Source organism: Pollicipes pollicipes, unplaced genomic scaffold, assembly GCF_011947565.3.
Source record: "Pollicipes pollicipes isolate AB1234 unplaced genomic scaffold, Ppol_2.1 Scaffold_7262;HRSCAF=8765_pilon_pilon_pilon, whole genome shotgun sequence".
NCBI classification, from domain to species: Eukaryota; Metazoa; Arthropoda; class Thecostraca; order Pollicipedomorpha; family Pollicipedidae; genus Pollicipes; species Pollicipes pollicipes.
Genome location: NW_023597055.1, coordinates 20,547,093 through 20,568,367, shown reverse-complemented (window position 1 = coordinate 20,568,367; position 21,275 = coordinate 20,547,093). Strand labels below are relative to the sequence as shown.

General features: G+C 49.2%; 1 protein-coding gene across 1 annotated transcript in view; it reads left to right on the top strand.

Moving 5' to 3' along the window:
* The first annotated feature begins 4,367 nt into the window (after positions 1-4,367).
* LOC119114292 (peroxidase) overlaps positions 4,368-21,275 on the top strand; it is a 43,651-nt gene continuing 26,743 nt past the window's right edge. The window contains exons 1-3 of the mRNA XM_037238489.1: positions 4,368-4,489; positions 15,027-15,684; positions 20,335-20,480. Coding sequence (XP_037094384.1) covers positions 15,530-15,684; positions 20,335-20,480 — 301 coding nt within the window. The 5' untranslated portion in view covers positions 4,368-4,489; positions 15,027-15,529. The remainder of the gene's footprint in view (positions 4,490-15,026; positions 15,685-20,334; positions 20,481-21,275) is intronic.

The window sequence follows — 21,275 nt, the reverse complement described above, 5'->3', positions numbered from 1 at the left end:
AAAGCTACTGCAATGGGTTTCGGAGTTGGAACTGCTCCGCTACGTATCGCCTGTGTTGTGTCATCATCAGCATGGTTTTTTTCCCAGGCGTTCGGGTAGCACGAACTTATGTGATGACCTAACGTCTGCTTGGGTGGCCATGTCGGACGGATGCCAAACGGACGTCATTTACATTGATTATAGTTATGCTCATGCTACTATGTGCTGTATGTTATTGTATTTTATCTAAACAGCTTCGATGGTTAGAGGAGCACTGCTCTGTTGGCGTCAACATAAAATGAATTAATTAATAAATAAACTAATGAATAGGAGGAACGAGTCCGGCTGCAAACCGGTTGGCAAACCTTTTATGTGAGACCTTTTTCATTGTTGCTAGCCCATAATCCCGGAGTTCCAAGTACTATAAATCCTGAAGTAAGCTTAAATGATGTTGATTTATGTGAGGCTATTGGGACGGCTGACCTATCTGCATTATTCTTTTATTTATTAACTTTGCATTATTTGCCCCAACTGCCCCGCTAGGCAACTGCTTCATGTGCAACAAGATCATGCTGAAAAGCAATGATTTGTGGAAAAACGTCACGGTTGAGGTAAAATGCTTCTTATCCTACTTTTTGTATGAATTCCGTGCACTGATCACCAAAATCTTTAAAAAGGACTTCGTGAATTCATCTGAATTATTCCTCTACTGTAAGTAACCACCCGACATAGCGGCATCTAACGTAAAAATACATCGTGATATCACTGGTCAAGACTCAAAGTCAAACGTTATAAACCTCCTAACCAGGCACGCAAACACGGACCTCTGGCGGATGCTGCCGTCGGCCGAGCTAATCAGCCGATAGCCCTCAAAACATCAGCTCTCAGAGTCAAACGCCATAGGTGCCCACATTTTCAAAACTATTTGGCGTTACGGATGATCATACTCATTCTGTATTAGCCTTCGTCCTGATAGGAGGGAGGTCGATGCGACCCCTCTTAGGTTTTTGTAGGATTCATCTCAGGCATATTGTGCACGCGCACCCCAAACTTCCAGTACCCTATGGACCTCTATTGCGCGTGTCGTGGCACGAAAATGTTAATTTTTCTGGTATCGGGGCAGCGGCGGTCTTTGAGGCATACTGCACGGCGATCTACGGCCGGCGCGAGCGGCGGACGGGAACCGACAATACCGCAGAACGCAGGCGGTCGGCGACATTGTTTCATTAACGGACCCATATATCATAAATGTATGCTCAATTTTTAAATATGCGCCATCGTTCTCAGAATTGAGCCGGAAACACGCGTGTTTAAGGTGTGTTTCACCACAAAGCATATCGTTCGCGTGATGTAAAGCGGAAAAGTGCGATGCTCTGCAAAATAGGCAGTTGTCCCGGTATAACAGAATCATTTATTGACGCATCAAAACATCAAAACTAGAAGCAATCTCAAGATCACGTTAAGAAAAATTCATTAATGTTTTCCACTAAGCTCTGTATTCATTAGTTTGGAATCGCCAGAGTATAGCGTCAACCTCTATCCGACTCCGGTCACCAGGGGACACAGGGGTTATATATCTGTCAGGGTTATATATCTGTTATATATCTGTCATCGACCCCTCTTATCAGTCCACGTTATGGAAAACGGCGGATCACGGCAAGGGTAAACACAATATTAAATTTATCACTTTTTCAAGCTAAATGATGTACTGTACGCTAGTCATTCTGAAAAAAGCGATCTGAAAACAAGCACATGGGCAGCGTCGTCCCGTAGGAAGTGTGCTATAACCTCGCCTCGGCTTCATCTAGTGTTTCTATTGAATTGGGTCCGTCGGACGACGTAAGCATCCGCGGGAACTCCGTGTTTGCCTGTCTTATGAGGTGGCTTATGACGTTGGTTGACCTTGAGTGTTTTCCGGTGATGCCAACATGTGTTTTACGTCAAAGACCGCGGTGCCAGATGGGAACTTCTAGCAAGTTGAGTATTAGATGATAACTTGACCCACTGATTTTCTCTGCTTTAGTGGAAATTGTATGAACTTAAGAGAATGATTTTAAAAAATTACCCTCAAACAAGACGCTTCTCAAAAACATCCGTGCTTGTGGGTATGGCCTTGTTGCAAATGAAAGCGACATGCTTGTTTGGATATTTCGGAGAATTTATAATGGCATCCTCCCAAAATCAGGAAGGGATGACAATTGATGAGATTCTCCGTCTTATGGCTAATAAGACTGACCTGCTTTTCACTAATTCTATAGGCAAATTATGCGCATCATCCTTCAAGGAAGGTGATATCGAAGGCTGCAGGAAATGTTTCTTCAAACTATGTTAGGATAAAGAACAGCTCACGTTTCATCCGGCGTCAGAGCCCACACAAATCCCATCAGGATATCGAAGACATATTTGAATTTGTGCTAAGGACGGGTCAAGACATTCTAAGTTTAAAGCTCTGCATCTTTCCAATTTCCCACCTTCCTGTTTCCTTCGGCAACAGTGGCGTGATGTGACTCGTCTCCTTGCTACCAGCTCAAAGATGCAAGCCAAAATGGTGCTTCTTATTGCAAGCGTCGCACCCAAAATACAGCGACGAGTTAAGCAAACACCTGCACACAATTCTCAACGAGCTTCCTTCAAACTAGAAGACAACAAACACTGCATCAAACCTGGAGATCATTAGACTGATGGTTTCTTTTTTTGGGGGAGGTACTCGGTTTCATTTTTCCGCTGGTGATGCCACTCAGGTAATTGTTGTACCGCCTTAAATAACTATGTTTTCAGATAAAATGTTCGCCATCCTCACATAACCACTGCCTTTGTGATGGCGTTCCAAAAATATGCACTGATCCTGTCTGATTCCATCAGCTCACTTCTTCCTCCGGCCCCAGTCTCTAATTCAGTGGCGTTGGAATTTACGGAAGCGAACGCACAGCCGCACCAGCAAAGGTGGCGGCTAGCCGGTGCCGTCCGCTTATTATGCAAACACCAGTCAACGACCTACGGCAAGATACTGGCGAGCGTGTGTGCAGACATCGATAGAGGCGTTGGGATGCCTTGAGTAGCTCCTTCGAGAAGTTGAGACGCACTGTCTGTAGGTGGGAGACACCGCAGCAATAATAGGTGGGAGGAAATCCGTCTTCGCAGGCCTGGGTTGGGCCACACGGAAAACACACACACACACACACACACACACACACACACACACACCCACACACACACACACACACACACACACACACACACACAACACACACACCACACACACACACACCACACACACACACACACCACACACCACACACACACATACACACACACACACACAAACGCAAACACACTCACACATACATAGGCACACTATTTTAGCTATTAGCATTATTTCCAACGCTTTTCACAAGCACATTGGTGCATGCAAGACCTTGCTAAGAGTGACGCCTGAACCGGGGCGCCCCTCCTTTCAGGACGCTCCTGGGTGAAATCAATGTCGACGTATCTAAGATCATTTTCCACGCCATATGCTGCATCATATCCCCCGGCTTGCTCCCGAATTCTCCATTGTCCTCATGTAGGCGAAATCTTTATTTAAATCCGTGCCCCATGCAAGACAAGAACGTTTTGTGACAGATACGGGTGCAGCACATGCGGTGCAGTACATTATATCGCGCCGTTTGAACCTACCAGTGCACTGGTAGGCCAAAAATATCTTGCGACGAGACTCTTCTCAAAGTGGGCGTCGGTTTTCCTTCGAAGATACATTATACAAAGATGGTCTTTTCCTGTTGCCTAGTTGCTTGCCATTGGCACAGCACCGACCTAACGTGGGTATTTGACTCTCAGGTGATGCCCACCCTCCCCTCATGTGCTTGGTCGTATGGTTGAGGGCTCGTAACGGTATTCTGTCCCGGGCGGCGGGCCAACGATTCAGAAACTTTTTGCCCGTTCCGTGCGGTGTCATCCAGTACATAGCTCGCCGTGGTCGCCACATCCACAGGCGGTGGCGATGACCGCCGCCCTGATCCGAAGCGGCCACCGAACCCCAGCTCGCCGCCCGTCTCCGATTTCCCCCTGCTCTTCGGTAGAGCTTCACTGTGACCACGCACGTATTGCATGGCCCTCCTGGTGGCAGAGGGGCCGGCAGCGCTCGCCCTCCCAACCTTGCCTCTTTTTAGTCCCGATGGCCCTCGCATCCTACATACCCCACACGCTGCAAGCGCCAAACTTGACACCCCATCAGCCACGGACCGCGCATCAGTGCCCCCCCCCCCCCCAGGTGCCGCTCCTGGCAACGCCCCTGCAGGTCACATGACCTCGGGACACTCGAGACGGCCCGGCCGCGTCGGCGGCCCCGGCAGCCAGGTGGCTCTGCCGCCGGTACGCAGACAGTTGCCGGGCGCGTTCACCGGTGGAGGAGGCGCGAGCGGGTACTGCCGGCGCGCAGGTGTGGCCCTCTCGTCTTGGACGCGGCTGGACCAGCCGCTGTCTTGTAGCGGAGCAGGAGTCCTTGGAGCTCCAGGTAAGCGACAGAATGTGTGTACGATGATGCGTGGAGTATGGACAACACTTGAGCAGGTTTTTGTGGCCGTACTTGGTCAGCGGTGGGTGAAAAATGTTCAGATATTTAGAAAAATGTTGAGATTTAGCAAGAATGCTTGAATATTTGTCTCCAAGCGACAACATCTGGAGGTGGTGCTAATTCCCGTGAAAGCTGTGGTGCAGTCGCGTCGCGGCCATGCCTGCCATACCGCTTACCATGCCATCGTATACCTGCCGTACCACCATTTCTGCTGCCCGCGCGAACGCCGCGAAGTAGCGCAGCCAGAAAAAAAAAACTATCTGGCCATCAGAGGAGCCAGATAAGCTCCAATAGTCAATTTATCTGATATATCCTAGTGTTGACAACTAGCATAAATCTGGGTATCGTGACCAGTAGGCAGGGCCACCGTTGTTGCCCTCGGCATGTAAACCTCTTGTGGATTTCAGAATAAACTTCCCATCGCTGTTGTCCACGCTAGGCTAAACTTCCCATCACTGTTATCGACTCCAGGCCAAACTTTCCATCGCTGTTGTCGACTCCAGGCTAAACTTCCCATCGCTGTTGTCGATTCCAGGTTGAACTTGTCATCGCTGTTGTCGAGCGTGCGTCTCATGCGGCTCCTAACAAAGCATTGGCGCATGGAAGCATCAACGAATCTGACCGTCCATTGTGCAGGGTCTTTTCCGCCTTTTTCCGCTGTGAAGGAAAAGAGCGTATGTTTCATTGGGTCAGAATCGACCTACTTAAATATGTTGATCGATACATAAATATGGCTGCGTTTCATGAAACGTGGTTGAAAGCGATGCACGATTGGTCGAAGTGGGTTATACAATGGGTTATTTTGGGGGTTCGTTTCATAGTTGTTTTTACCGCAGCGGTTTCTACTTGGAACAAAGTCGGAATTGAACAGCGCTCGACGCATACGCTTGAAACCGTACAAATGCTCTTCTATTCTCACTTTTCAAGAGAATGTTCCACATTTGCACGTAATTTTGAACTGAAATAGCCATTTTAAAAGACCATTCGGTGCAGTTCACAGCCCTGCCCCTCTTCAGACCTGAACCCCTCTAGTTTTTGGGCCGCACGTCCGCACAGACTACTTCAGAGATACTATTTCAAGGTCACCCAGTCATCCATGACGCCTTAATCGTGCCATTCAAATCCTGCCATTTCATTAGCCATACGGCGAATAGAGCCGAAAGAATGTAATTGTCGAGTCGTTCATGCCTGGCGTTCGTGAGCACAATTTCCAGATATGACGGGGCGCAGCGACAGCACTGACTGGCTTATGCAAACAGCGTATCAGATGTTTGTAGGGCGTGGAGTGCATTTGCGAGGAAAATATAGATACGGATGTGACAGTGCTGCTAGCCTCATTCCTCGTAACACGACAAGGAGAAAGAAGAGATAAATGTGTGGATTTGACGTCCACATACTTCCATCGAAACAAAGACCAGTAGTAAATTCAAAATTGCCTGCCGATCCCACTCGCTTTTTCACTTCTTTGAGAAACTCGAAAAAGTGAAACTTTTTTGAAACAGTGGCGAAACAGCTTTTACAGGTCACCAACATTCAGGCGATTGAACAGGGAGAGTTTACGCAAGTTTACTTTCGCCTAAGGCTTTTCGAGCACAAGTAAAAAAAAACAGGCGCTCACAGCGACTCCAAATTTTCAGTATCTGTTGGTACATGACTTTAAAATCTGCTGTGCAAATTATTTGACATTTAGACATATTAAGGTTAGCGACTTAGGTCAGGTCGAGGAGGTCAACCTCTCAAAAAGTTCGACCACGCGTAACTTTTTGTGGGTTATTTGCGCGTGCTCAAATTTGGCGCATAATAACACATAATGGTACCGACAATTTTGCATTTTATATTTTTCTGAAGATGCGAGGTCATGCTGCACACATGCTGAGCGCAAAATAGGCAGTCGCTAGCTAATTCCACGGAATGCGAATACTCCACTGAAAGGTTGTTGAGAGTCATGCAATGCCATATGAGGTCTTGCAACAACCAGTGACCTATATTGCCAGTAGCAGAGAGGCTAGATGATAAAGTGCGACGTGTGTAATCACCTCCTGATTGTGTTTGTGAAGCTGAGGACGCCTAATTTCTTGTACCGACGTACCTATTTTCAGTTTGCTACAAATATATTGTCAAACATCAAGGACCGTGTATAGCGTAGACAACAGCTACGCGATCTTAAGTACCTGTGGATGTCCAATACACTATTTCTGACCACAAAAATATTGTACTGAATACATAGCACATAGACCAGGCTAACCCATAAATTTTTCAGCGGGGTGGGCTATGAATTTGACCTAAGGCGACCTCCGATAATCTCTGGTTCAACACAAAGAGTGGTGTTTTTTGTGTCTGGATTAGTTTTGTCCCGTAGCTGCACCTAATATAATGAGCTCAGTCAGAACCGCATGGTGAAAAAGTATGTTCTTGCAGGCCACTGGTGAAATAATTTTTTGAACGGTGACCAAATTTGACCTGACGCACGTGGGGGCTCAGAATGGTCGAAATGAACTGGCCACAGTCTTAACATTTTTCCGTACTTTCAATAAGCGTCTTGACGTGTTAACAAAGGTTTTAACCGCATCAATCGGAACAACCGTTTTTTATTTTTCTTGACCTTTGGTGACCTCACGTTTGACCGAAGGTCAAAATTGGGGTGCCTTCTTCACGATTTGGCGAGACCTTGGAAAATGTATCCTTACGGCATCTGGAAGTTGGAGATCCCAGGGAGAAATCAACCTCGCCCCGACCGGGCGCAGCTGTCTCAGACCCCCGGCCGGGTGCGGGTGAAGAGATCTCGAAAAACGGGGATTATGTCCGAAAAGGGTTGAAGACCTTTTTGTCACGGGCGAGCCGCAAGCTTCAGCCGTCCCAAAGCCGTTAATTTACAGTGAACCTGGGGTCTAAAGCGGTACAGACTGTGGATAGATCGCAACGAATGCATTAAAATGTAGGCACTTACTCTTCTCTTACAAATCCCTTAGGTACCTTGTGCATCCCTTAGGCATTATGCACGCTAGCAACAGGAGTGTGTGATTCCACGCCGGCTGACCCCATTCCCGATAAATGCAGATTAGAATGCTCCACCATATTTAGGAAAACGGGAGGGGTGGTAGTCCATTCATCACATTTTCACGCCCATCGTGTTGTTTTTTTTGCTCGAGAAAGAAGCGTGATCTCATGCTCTACTGCGTGTGCTAATGAAAGCCAACTTTTTGCTTCAACGTAAAAACTTACGCTATCCTGCATTCGCGCTTGGTTCCGTTTACGTCATAGACTGTCACCAGTGCGCCGTCACTGACTTTCGGAACGCACCGAAAAAGAGCGGCACGTTCCGTCGCTGGCCCTGAGGGGTGTGGTGTTATGGGGAGCTGACGTTCGTGGTCCAACCGGTTACACTGGGTCTTAACTGGGGCTTTGTTTGGTGATCAAGGCGAGGATCTGGAGACACACACCACCGACACAGTGGCATCAACCTGCCATCAGGGACAGGGGACGGACACAGGGGGCATCAGGGGCCATGCGCGATGCCCCCAGCATCCTGACGAAGCCCCACTTTCCCTTGTTTGGTCACGTTCTGCCGCCGATGAACAGCGGCTAAGCCAGCTTCACGCTCGGGCTGTATAGTTTCAGGAGGGGGGGGGGGGGGGGGGGGGGCTGCCCGCTTCGCACCCTACCCTTAATCATGTGTTTATTTGCGACTTATGACACCCGAGTCGGCGCTGACTATTCGGGCCACGATTTCCAACCAATTGCAAAAATAGTACGATATGCATATCGCCAAAAGGAACCTCCCTACTTGATGTCTCCTACGGAGTTCAAAGCAACGATCTCGCCTCTGTGGAGCCGGCGATGTCAAAGCGTGGCGGTTATAAAAAGCGCATCTCTTCGCGTGGCGAGGTTATAAAAAGCTCCAGCGTGTGGCGAGACCGACCGTCCCAGCCAGTCAGCAGCCTTGCCACCATGCCAAGGCCCGGAACCACTGCCATCTGTCGGTGGATTTCGACACTACGCATCTCGCGCGCGGCGTGTTGCCGCGACAACGCCGTGACCACGACGTTTGGTCAGGCGCAAGGCTGAATAGGGCTAATGCCGACGAAGAATTGCTTCGCCTAGATTTACTCGCAAGGGTTAGTTGCAGCGCGTAGTTAATTGGTATATATATATATTGCATGACAGAGCGACACTAATATATATATATATATATATATATATATATATATATATATATATACATTAGTGACGCTCCAGCAGAAGAGTGGAAAACAAACTGGACTCGAGTCACGGTGCAGATGACGGATCATCAAGCGAATTTGATGGTCACCTAAGGGAGGCGTCGTGTATTCCCGACGAGCGCGAGCGAAAGTTGCATCATGAACGTCCTTGCCGCGCCCCTGCACATTATAGTTGAAATCGCCACTCCGTACACATGACGAACGAGATGGAGCAATTTATGGCATGTGTCTGTGTGCTTGGCTGCTGGGCTATTTTCCCATGTTGCAATCTGCACTGAGGGGGTAGTTAAGCCCCAGTGGTAGTTAAGAGGCTTTTAACAGGCGAATTAAAACGAGTGCTCATGCATATTTCAAGCCTAGATTTATTTCATGACTTGCGCAGAAATTCATAGGACGAAGTTCTCTGTTTGTCTCTTATCACTAAAGACAAGACAGGGGACGCTTGCTCTGTAAGTGCTTCAACCATAATTTTTGTGGTTTTAATACGAAATATTACTGACTCCCTGTTACAGCTTGTTCCCTCCTGCATGAAACAAGTACAACTTTTAAATTACAAGCATCCGAATGCAAAACAAAATAGACATTTACGGAAAAATAACTCCCTCTTTATATTAGATCTTTAAACTGCAGGTCCTGAACCTTTTGTTTAAAGTTTCCGAACTTCTTATGAAAATATTTCCCATCTTGCATGCTGACTGCAAACGATTCTTTGTATTTGTGTCGGGATGCGGATTTTGGAGTCCTTAGTGCAGTAGATAATTGCTGTTTATTCAGCATGGAAAATTGAACTTGCATGCGTATCTGGCAAAAGACAGGCAAAGATCATGTCGGGTGTCTGATGGAGTTAAACATGTCTGAAGTGGAGGAAATGCTGGTAGTTAACGACTCTTCACGCCCGTTGTGTCGTAAAATCGTTAGATTTTTACATAAACATGACGAATTTCCCTCGATGGCGAGTGACCTGATGTGACTTCGAAATTCTCATTCGCAATGCATGATCGTGGATGTAATAAAATTAGCTCCCACCGACCACCGCCTCGTGTCACTCACAGTTTGGGTTCTGGGCAGATCGTTACGTTAAACAGTTCCGTCATTGTGACTTCGGCATGGAGAATGTGGCCATGAAATTGTGCCTTGGAATGTCCAGATTTTGTGCCCGGTTGTGTGCAGGGCTGAAAAAGGGGCCTTTTCTGTCACCGAAGAAATTCGGAACTGTCTGAATTGTCATCTGGAGTACAATCTTTCAGAAACCGTTGCAGTATATCTCTAAATGCAATAAACCACAAAAAATCAATCGCGCCTATGAACGCTATAAATGTACGGCTAAGGCGTACACTTACAATTATATATATATATATATATATATATATATATATATATATATATATATATATATGCGTAATAAAATTAAATGTACGCCGAAATTCCATTTTAATTGGCCTTGGTCGCCGCGTGGCCTATGGAATGGCAAAATTTGAATTACATTATCATGACGCCATGAGTGCCGAGGCTGCTCTGAAATACTCTCCCCGATGTACCTTCTCCACTTTCGCAAGACGTGTAGCTCATAAACGAGGGCTTAAGATGGACAGAATTGTGAACAGAACCGAAAGGTCTTCAACATGGTCATTTTGGCTGAAAATCCTATATCAGTCTGGAACACTCCCTTTAATGCGCCAAGATTTAGCCCCCTCGGGGTATTTTCGCACACACTTGCTATGATTGTGTTGTGGTCTCTGCTTTGAATCCGTCATGCCCGAGACCTCGAGACCACCGAGACCGCGTCGTACCGCCGCAGCGCGCGAGTACGGACAGCTTCGACGGAGAACCAGAGCCGAAGCCTTGAAAAGCCGAGTTGAGGTGGATAATCTCGCCCGCCGCTCGACGGAATTTGCCTTCAACAAACTGGAGCACTTCCGGGATCCTGCAGATATGCACGAAATTTTACGCAGCGGAACGGTAATATAGCTGTTTGCCATTGTCGACTTCATCCAACGTAAGCCGTAAATGAGAATCAGGTGTGGGTTTCAGTGGTAGAGGTATCCAAATTGCGACATTCGTGTACTACCCCGTCGGTTAATACGCTTAGAATAGGACCGGTCCCGTGGTGCCCGGATCAAAAGGCGCCTAGCCGCGTATCCCTAAAACCTGTCTGGCTGGCTGACTCCGTGTTGACTTCCGTTCGCTCCCTCCGGTAACCATCGGCTTTTAGCCATATACACACCCGTCACCGTGGTCAGAGTCTGATTTCCGGGACACAAGGTTGATAAAACAAAGCAAGTAACTGATTACGTCAATTGAGAACAAATATGAATGTTTGTTCACATTCACGAACGCATCAGCAAATCTTGGCAACAAAATTTAAATACAAATCACTATGTCAGAGTGAGGACGGCCATACGTTGTCCCATGTGTGACGCAACAACATTATAGCTCCCACAGATAAGATAACCAACATAGTGGATTGATCAATTCTCACATTATCGATTTTAAGCATGCACATGTCTGAGTACTCAAATTAATCCAAGTTACTCAGTAAAATACAAATGTGTGAACTGTCGCCCACCTTACATCAGGCTTCAAAGGTCTCAATAAATATTCAGGAATAAGCGGTGGATTAATTTAGCCGATAACTATCGTTGGCTATAGCTTTTAGCAAACAACCAAATGGTATCACTGAGAATGAAATTAGACGTGTTACACGTGTGATGGACCAGGTCTTTTGAGTGGTCTTAAAACGGAAAATCTATCTTATTTAGTGTAACGTTTTGGGAACAAGTCTCCCAAGATTTTGAAAGCACAGAACGCACCCAAACTTTGATATTCACCATTACACCCACCGATAACCCACCCATTTATCGTGTCTAAGGCTTAAGTGTTCAATTACGAAAAGGCAGGACACTGACCTAGGGCTAATCTTTGTGCTTTGATAATTGCAAAGAAGGCACGAATGAAGCTAAGTGTGACTAAGAGAAGCACAGCCAGTAGTATTGTATGGCATCTCTCCAGATGTTTTTCAGGCATTTCTTAGACTTGTTACACGGGCGGGTAGCTTTGCCCATACCAACGATCGTCTGGTACGTGATCATCTTGACGGCGTTCATGGGATTACAGAGCCCGTGAGGGCCGTTACGTCCTGGTGATTTGGTCACGCATTGAGTGGTAATACAGACATGGAGGGGGCACGGACCCCCCCCCCCCCCCGTCAAATAGGCGGCACTCCCCACATGCTCCAAAACCTCTTCTCTGGCCCATTGAAACACTGGCCCATCGCCTCATATTACAGTGATATCAAATAGACAGATACTGAAAATGGCCATCCGCAAAAGCTAGGGTTTTGACATGTTTATCTGACGTGTTAAAGGATTGCGACCTGTCTGCAATAACGTAGTGATACATTTACCTGAACCTTGCTCGGCTGGAGCCCCTTGAGCCCAACATCAAGAGGCCCACCCAGAAAGGAGCCACCGTGCGAAGGGCTCAACAACTGCCTCGATTAAAGGGACGTAACCCATGGCACTTTTGGCTTTGCGCATGCGCATGATCGATTTACAGGGGGCGGCGCCACCCAACGCCGTCCACAGCGTCGGAGTTGCTGTGGAGAGCTGATGGGCACCGGTCTGGCTGCACCCTTCACCACCGCCCGACCATGGTTCGTTGGAAGAGTTCAGGATGTAGAATTACCGTGAAGCATACATTCCCAGACCTGAGGCACCCACTGATTTCGCTCCTGAATTGTTTTTCTGTCAGCTTCTAACGTACATTTCTAGTGTTTCGAGCGTTTCGGCATTTTGCAGCGTCTGTAGCGATGGGTGTTGAGCTTTTCTTGTCATCACATTTAATACCTCCTAGCAAAGGATCCCAGCGACGTCATAATTAAGAAAAACGTTGCCTGTTGCAGAGTAGGGATGACAGGGACGCATATCCTCGATTCATGTGCTTGTGGTGGGGCTTAATGCCACTGGAGCATGTGTTTTTTCCCTTTGTTGGATAACACGGGCCTTAGAGCTATTTGCTGTGACTTAGATTCACTTGGCATAATGGCACTGCTCAGCGCGGAGCAAAAGTCAAAAGCTGCCAATATGCATTTGTCAACGAGATCCAGCGCTGTAAAACATCTGACAGTTCATAATTCACTTAAAATTAAGCACGCTAAGAGAGAAAAGCTGGCGTGAACATGACGGGTGACTCTTCCCACTTCAGGATGCCGATGACCAGCCGAAAGACTGACAGAGCGGGGCCGGCCAGCAGCCGCATCCGAACCCCTAGATGTTGAGCTGTGGGGGTTTCTGAAATGTCTGATATGCAGGAAGAGGAATGAGAGCCTTGGTGCTCTATCCTAACCGACCTGGTGGGGAACAAGGCCTCACTTAACATTTAACCGGCAGCACATGCCGTAAAGAGTTTCCTGAGAAGTGATCAGGTGTGAATGTTGAATAACAGAAAGCCTCGTTGTTAAATGAATCGTTTGCTTTAATACATTTGATAGAGTGACTTCTCATTTTGGGCTACGGACAACTAAAATCCGGGCATGTTTTTCTACATCCTCGTGTGATTCACCTAGTTCGAGTAAAGATGTTGGTCTTGCATCGGGTTAAGAAACAACATTGCTCGAATGAAGCGAAGGAGATGTGCTAAGCCGCTAGTTTTGTGCTAACATGACCATATATGCCAACATGCAGTGTATTTGTAGGCCCGGATTACAAGTGAAAGTTGTGACATGTGTTACAAATGTTGTTGTAAATGTGGTAGACATTCTGTCGTCTTCTCTATAATCAGGCTAAACCTCTAGCAATGGCGATGGCCCTATAATTCTCACAGGGCATGTGTTCCAATACATGTACCGGTGTTGACCTCAGGAGAGCGCGGTGAATGAAGTCACCCAGTTTGGTCCCACGGGAGGAAACCAAGGACGGGATTAGTTACAGAGCTCCACTGAGCTCTCAGTAACAGGGTCATATAGTTCGTAAAGAGTAGATGATCCACTTGCAATCAGAAATATGGCTCCATACGAAACATGACGATGGCGGTGCGAAAGCTTACCCTGCGGGGGCGGGCAAATGAAAGACGTTAGAAGCTGACGGAAAACTGAAGTTTAGAAAACAAACTCAATAAATTTGCAAGTAAGCTGCATATTCTGCATATATTTAATCCCTGAGTACCCAGCTTTCGGTCGATTTGCTCCACTTGGTTGTGGATTTTGATCACCTTCAGCGGACGTTTAAGTTAGCAGCGGAGCCGCGGGTCCCCTGTCCCCTGACCGACCGCATTGTACCCAGCCAGTCCAGCGCGCGTCTCCTGCACCCGGACAAACCCTGTTGTACCCAGCCAGTCCAGCGCTCGTCTCCTGCACCCGGACAGACCCTGTTGTACCCAGCCAGTCCAGCGCTCGTCTCCCGCACCCGGACAGACCATGTTGTACCCAGCAAGTCCAGCGCGCGTCTCCTGCACCCGGACAGACCCTGTTGTGCCCAGCCAGTCCAGCGCTCGTCTCCCGCACCCAGACAGACCCTGTTGTACCCAACCAGTCCAGCGCTCGTCTCCTGCACCCGGACAGACCCTACTATACCCAGACAGTTCAGCGCTCGTCTCCCGCACCCGGTTATGTGTCCGAACATCATATCAAATTACAAAACACATTGGAACACACGCACATCAAGTGGTTTGAAACCATGACAAAATCATGACATCGAATCGTCCTGCTGTCGCTGGGTGGCTGAACAGGTCAGAAGTGATGCATGACCCAAGCTGTTTGTTTAAATCAGGTATTCTTTCTCTGACGAGGTTGGCTTTGAGAACTCGTGAATGACTTTTGTTTGGACATGATTATAGAATCCATGAGTTAGGTCATAACGTAGGAGTTTTTTAGTGTGAGTTTTGCATATTTGGTGTCCTGGCGCTTTCTCCTGCAGGTGCATTGCTATGCACCGGGATGGTGGTCAGTCCAATAAAGGGCCGATTAAATGCACATTAACCTTTTTATATTGCAAAACTTGCTAACATATATATATATATATGTATATATATATATATATATATAGGGTTATACAATATATAACGCTCTTTCGCAATCTATTGCAGAAGAGCGTTAGCCGGTGGAAGCTAAGCTCGAAAGACTTTAGGTCTCCACCTGCAGAGCGAATGAATGGCTTATGCACGCATCACGTCGTAGCTATGAGCGATCTAGAGCAAATGAGATGTGCGTGGTCACCGTTGGATCGTTGCGATTTGTATGCTCACGAGTCTTCTCTTTTCAGATCGTGCATCGCTTCCTCACGTCACCGAAGCCAAAGACAGTACAAACTGAGACACGCCTGCCTCCATCTCGTCCGGTGGACTTCAGCGATCCCTCCTCCAACCGGCGCCTCCGTCCTCTACCTCTCCCTCGCGATCTGTGAAGAACACGCTTTTGGAGCAAGAGCGTGTCCGCAAGCGACCTTGGCAGTGAAGTGGCTGTGAAGTCGTAACGTGGGGTCCCGGACGTCGGCTCCCACGAGGGGGGCGGTGCGGCGGCGCTGCAAGTCTCTGGCGGCGAGCCGTGAGCCAGCGCGTGCCAACGGATCGTGAGCGGGTGCGACGCCGTCGGGCCGCGAACCTCGGTAGCCGCTGACGAGGACTGAACACAGCCCGTTGGGACCTTCCGTAACGGAGCTAGCTAGCGCTCAAACCGAATCCCTGGAGCGACGTGCCGGCGTTGACCGCGGGCAGACGCGAGCAGAACCGTGACGCCGTGACGCCGTGACGCCGTCAAACGTCCGACATGTCGCTGTGGACGTCGAGCGCGGATGAGCCGGTGCCGGGGCCCAGCTGCGAGGAGTCCGAGACTCTTCCGCTGAACCCTCGCCAACAGCAGTTCAACCTGTCCGGCGGCCGGCGGCGACACGGCGGCAAGACGCTGGGCATCGCCATGCTGGGGTGAGTCTCGCCGTCCGGCTGACGGGCTGATCTGCAGGGATGCTCCGGCTGACGGGCTGATCTGCAGAGATGCTCCGGCTGACGGGCTGATCTGCAGGGATGCTCCGGCTGACGGGCTGATCCGCAGGGATGCTCCGGCTGACGGGCTGATCTGCAGAGATGCTCCGGCTGACGGGCCGATCTGCAGAGATGGTCCGATTGACGGGCTGATCTGCAGAGATGCTCCGGCTGACGGGCTGATCTGCAGGGATGCTCCGGCTGACCGGCTGATCTGCAGGGATGCTCCGGCTGACGGGCTGATCTGCAGAGATGCTCCGGCTGACGGGCTGATCTGCAGAGATGGTCCGATTGACGGGCTGATCTGCAGAGATGCTCCGGCTGACGGGCTGATCTGCAGAGATGGTCCGGCTGACGGGCTGATCTGCAGAGATGGTCCGATTGACGGGCTGATCTGTGGGAATGCTCCGGCTGACGGGCTGATCTGCAGGGATGCTCCGGCTGACCGGCTGATCTGCAGGGATGCTCCGGCTGACGGGCTGATCTGCAGAGATACTTCGGCTGACGGGCTGATTTACAGAGATTTACGTCACTTGCTGAGATGATCCTGTTTGTAGACGTCACTTATAGGGACGATCCTCAGTGGCTGACGTCACGTATTGAGGCGATCCTCAGCTGTTGACGTCCCTTGCCGGAACAGTCTTCAGTTGTTGACATACCTGCAAGGACAGTCCTCAACTGTTGATGTCACTTGCAGGGGCAAACCTCAATTTTGATGTCACAATTAAATATTTGGGAACCGAATCACGGCTGATTGTGAACTGCAAAAACAGTTTTCATGTTGAAAAGTGTGGAAAATAGTTTGAAGGGTAGAACTATAACATTGAAGCTCCGCGAAGCATGTAAAAGTTGTTGGAATAATAAAAAATGGTCAATAAAGCATGAAAGAATTAATGTGCGGCGTATAATAAAAGTGTTGAAAGCATACGTCGGAACGATCACTTGTCATCTAAATGAAATTTAAACAAACCGAGGCTTGTCAAGGTTTTGATGGCGCAACGATCACTTGCTAATTCACAGAACACACTGTTTCAGAACACACTGTTCAGAACACACTGTTAATTCACAGAACACGCGCGCCCGGGTGCCCGGATGGATATCATTCGCTCGTGTGAGGGGGTCAATTTGGCCCGGGAGATCTCAGGAATGAAGAGAGCTAGATACACTAAATTCACAGGGTGTGTTGACCTTTACGTGAACTCAATTAGGTGTAAGTTTGAGGTTCCCAGGTCAAGTCTTTTGGGTCAAATAAGGTCAAACAAGGTCAAATTCCAGACTGGACTTCAAGGGCCCCTAGAACCTAGAAACTGTTTCAAGCAAAAGTGAACATGCTCATTAAAGGTCAGTGACCTTGTTTGACCTTTTGAAGGTCATGTTGACCAACATTCATACACGACTGCAATGAGTTTTGCATTTGAATAAGCGACCAAGATTACGCTAGGCAGTATGACTGTTCCTGTCCCTGTTGACCTGGATCATTTTAGGTCAGTGACCTATTACGACCTTTAAGAAGTCCATGGGAGGTGTATAATGCAGTTCCTGTTCTCAATAAATTCGAAATGGGCGCCAGAAAATACCCCATACACCATCCCTAGAGTAATAAAACAGGTTGGTTTTGACCTTGGTCTGACCTTCATAACTGACCTTAGATCAATGTAATCTGCTTATTCAATTGTTGTGTTGCCTAAGAAAGTATTTCAGAGATGTATGGCTTCGTCTAACACTCCGTTGTTGGATCAGATTGAAGGATTCCTTAGAGATTGCGTTCGTTGAAACCATGGCCTGAGTTTGACCTGCTATAGGTCAGCGACCTGACCGGTTACATCTGAATTTTTGATGTCAGACAGTCCGCTATTCAATTGTCTATTGGCGCGGCTACGTCGCGCAGTTCGGAAACCGTTCCGGATAAATTTTCGGTGGTCAATTTGACCGCCCACCCGAGCGCGTGCTGAAGATAAGCTGCCTATAGCCTGACCAGGCTGGCAATGTCGATCGACGAAGTCGATGTACTTATGGTTGCACATGTTTGGGTAGCAACGACCACCAAAAAAACAGCAAACACTCACGTATATGGGAAGATATTGGCCAAATTAAACCGCGCTGTACCACTGCGTAGCATTGGGCATTTATCGGTATCGTTGTGCACCCCTGCGTAGTTTTAGCTATATGTCTGTGTCCTCTGTGTACTCCTGCGTAGGTTGGCTATTTGGCGGTGTCCTCTGTGTACCCCAGCGTAGGTTGGCTATTTGACGGTGTCCTCTGTGTACCCCTGCGTCGGTTGGCTATTTGACGGTGTCCTCTGTGTACCCCTTCGTAGGTTTGTTATTTGACGGTGTCCTCTGCGTATCTCTGCTCAGTTTTGGCTATATGTCTGTGTCCTTTGTTGGTCTTGATCTCTCAATTCGGCCATTTTCATGGCTCTTGGCATAGCCTACAGCTTGTATTCAGAACCGGTTCCTGATGACTTAAGCAGTTTCCTGGTGATGAGAGGCGCACCCATGAGTCGGCTTACACGTAAGGCGTCTGCGCCACACAATTTGTTTTTATCTGCATAGTACAGATTATAAGCCGGGTTACGTGTCGCGCAACCGAGCCAGGACCCCGAGGCGACGCTCCGCCGCGCCAGCCGCCAGGATGTACTCCGAATCGAAATCGATAAACCGGTCCGATGGACCGTGCCTGCGCCAGGATCCTGGTTTAGCCTCCGGCTACAGTAGCAGGACGCGGCAGCGGAGCACGCTACATTAGCAGTACGCTGCAGCGCAGCAGGCGGCAACAGCAACACGTGTTAGCGCAGCACGCAACAACAGCAGCATGCAGCAGCAGCAGGACGATCGCGGCGGCGGCAGCAGGCGATCCATGAACCCGGCCATGCGATCCCAAACCGCGGCCAGGCGATCTGTGAACCGTGGTCGGGCGATCCATGAACCGTGGCCACGCGATCTGTGAACCGTGGTCAGGCGATCCCAAACCGTGGCCAGGCAATCTGTGAACCGTGGCCAGGCAATCCATCAACCGAAGCCGAGTGAAACGTGAACCGTAGCCAGGCGATCCGTGAACCGTAGCCAGGCGATCCGTGAACTGTGGCCAGGCGATCCAACACGTGGCCAGGCAATCTGTGAACCGTGGCCAGGCGATATCAAGCCGTGGCCAGGCAATCCAGGCAAGGCAATGACGTGACCTGTAGCGACCGCCGCCGCCGCCGCCAGGGGACGCTCGCTGGCGGCAGAGGAGCGGCGCCGGCAGGCGCTGGCTCAAGCTCGCGGTGGTCGCCCTGTTGTTGTGCTTGTTGGCGAGTGTGGCCATGTGTGTTGTGCTTGTTGGCGAGTGTAACCATGTTTATAGCCTTATATCTAGTCGAACAGTGTTGCTGGAAACATATGAATGCAGCTGTCCGGCTAATTAGGCGTTTTCGGATGGGTTCGATTCTGCTGCTACTGAGAATAGGGACAGTGTTGGCGGAGGCGCGCCGCACTCCGGGAACGGTCCAGACAGGGTTATGGCATTTAAACAAAGGCTCTATGATAGTTTTTGAGGGAGTTCTGGAGATACGTGATGGGTGCCATATGACCAACGTAGTCGGTGCGCCCCAAAGCCCGAATAATCATCTGTTTGGGAGCACGTATCTCCAGATACGTGCTCCCAAATAGACTGAACTGTGTTGGTGGGAGGAATTTTTAAGGGCTGTGTTGCGGATGCTTTTGTCAACGTATAGCCAGGAGCGTGGTGGGTTTGTCTGCTGGTCGGTGCGTCGGTACGATACGTCGCCCGCGACCTTGTATGTTACACCAATGGGCTCCCATAGGGGTAAGTTTGGCTCTGTGCTAATGACACGTCATGTTCTTTCAAATTAAAAGTCGCCTTGCTTTTGTGAGGATGCAGTGGCGTGGTAGTGGTTGGAAGCGTCATGCAGATTTCGTCGAACGTTTTGTAGGACTGATTCTTGAGAGCGGTGCTTATCATGGATAATTGCACAGGCTCTTACGCAGTCGCGCTAAACGATGCAGTGCAGTTCCGCGGGCGATATTCTGCCGTTTTCTGTCGTCACCACCGCCATCCAGCACCGCCATCAAGGAGGGAGGAATTGTAACCTGCCATGGAGCATTCTGTCGCGGCTGACCTCGCTAGTTTGGGCCTGCTGGCCAGCGGATAACTAACAATATTTAGGGAGCCACCCCAAGCTGCTATGCTGCTAAGACCCATGCTGCTAAGACACGATGAATAGCACACATGGGCTGTCCACATATGGGCTGGAGGGATTCATAGGAGTAAACGACAGGTGGGCCGAAAGTAAGCACACACTTTGCGAGTGATATGAAGCCGTGGAAGAGGGGTATATCTACCACAATTTGAAAACCTCATGCGCCATGGACGTTACCCCCCTGCGCTGGCTGACTTACACGCATTTGGGTCTCTCCGCCCAGAAAAATTCCAGATGTTGGCGCTTTGCTCGTTGAGCCACAGTTGTTGCTTAAAGCCTTATTGTGCTCGGTAAACGTCATTTATCAGTAGTTATGGACATTTTCCATGGTGCTTCTTTTTCCAGGTAGTGTTTTCGTTCACCCTTTGACGGCCTCTGTTTGTGTTCCCCAGGCTGATCACCACTGTGGGCCTGTTCCTGGGGCTGGCATTTGGTCTGACATCGTCACCGAACATGCCGTTGACGCCGCAGGAACAGCAGGCAGACGACACAAACGCCGACTTACTGATGCTGACCAGACGCAGCTGGCCAATCAGAGGTCAGTGGTGGAGCGGCCGTCCAATCAGAGATCGGCAGAGCTGGCAGATTATTGGAGTGGCATGCGAATGGCATATTCCGGTTTTTTAACTGATGGATGCGGATCGAAGACCACTTAATCTGTAAAACGGATTGACTCAACTCAGGGCTGTGTCGGCGGCTAACCAATGGGAGTCCAGTGATATGTATGCTTTCTAATGAGGGAAACAGAATGCATGTGACGGCCAATCAGAGACTGTTGATGCTGCTACCAGCAAGTCACGGGGCATTGATGTGGATGCAACTCGGCCGGGCGGGCGGTACGAGTCGGAGGAGTATTAAGTAGCCACGCTTGACTCGTGCTTAACTCCGGATGCAGTCGCGATCGACTGCGGAATGAACTTACGTTTTGCGGAGCCGGGGTGGACTCGACTCTTACAGCTTATTTTGTGAGAGTCGGATTTGAACCAGCCAAACCATGCACTGCTATATCGACTCAAATATGAATGTGAATAGCATGATACAATAAAAGGCTGGCAGTCCTTTAACATCCGGCCACTTGGGTGGCAGGAATGTCGATATTTGTTCATGCTATTACACCCGCAGCTCGGCGCTCGCTGCCCACTGCCATTTCGTTTGCTCAAATCTGCCAATCAGCATCAAACTGGGCGGTGGTCAATCCAGCATCGAGCTGCTTCAGGCTTGACAAACGAGCCGGGCGGCGGTGATGTCAGATGCCGGTAGTGCTCGCCGCCTGCCACCGGCTGCAGGGTGTCTCACGGAGCTGTGTTTTCCCAAGCACTTTAAAATGGACACG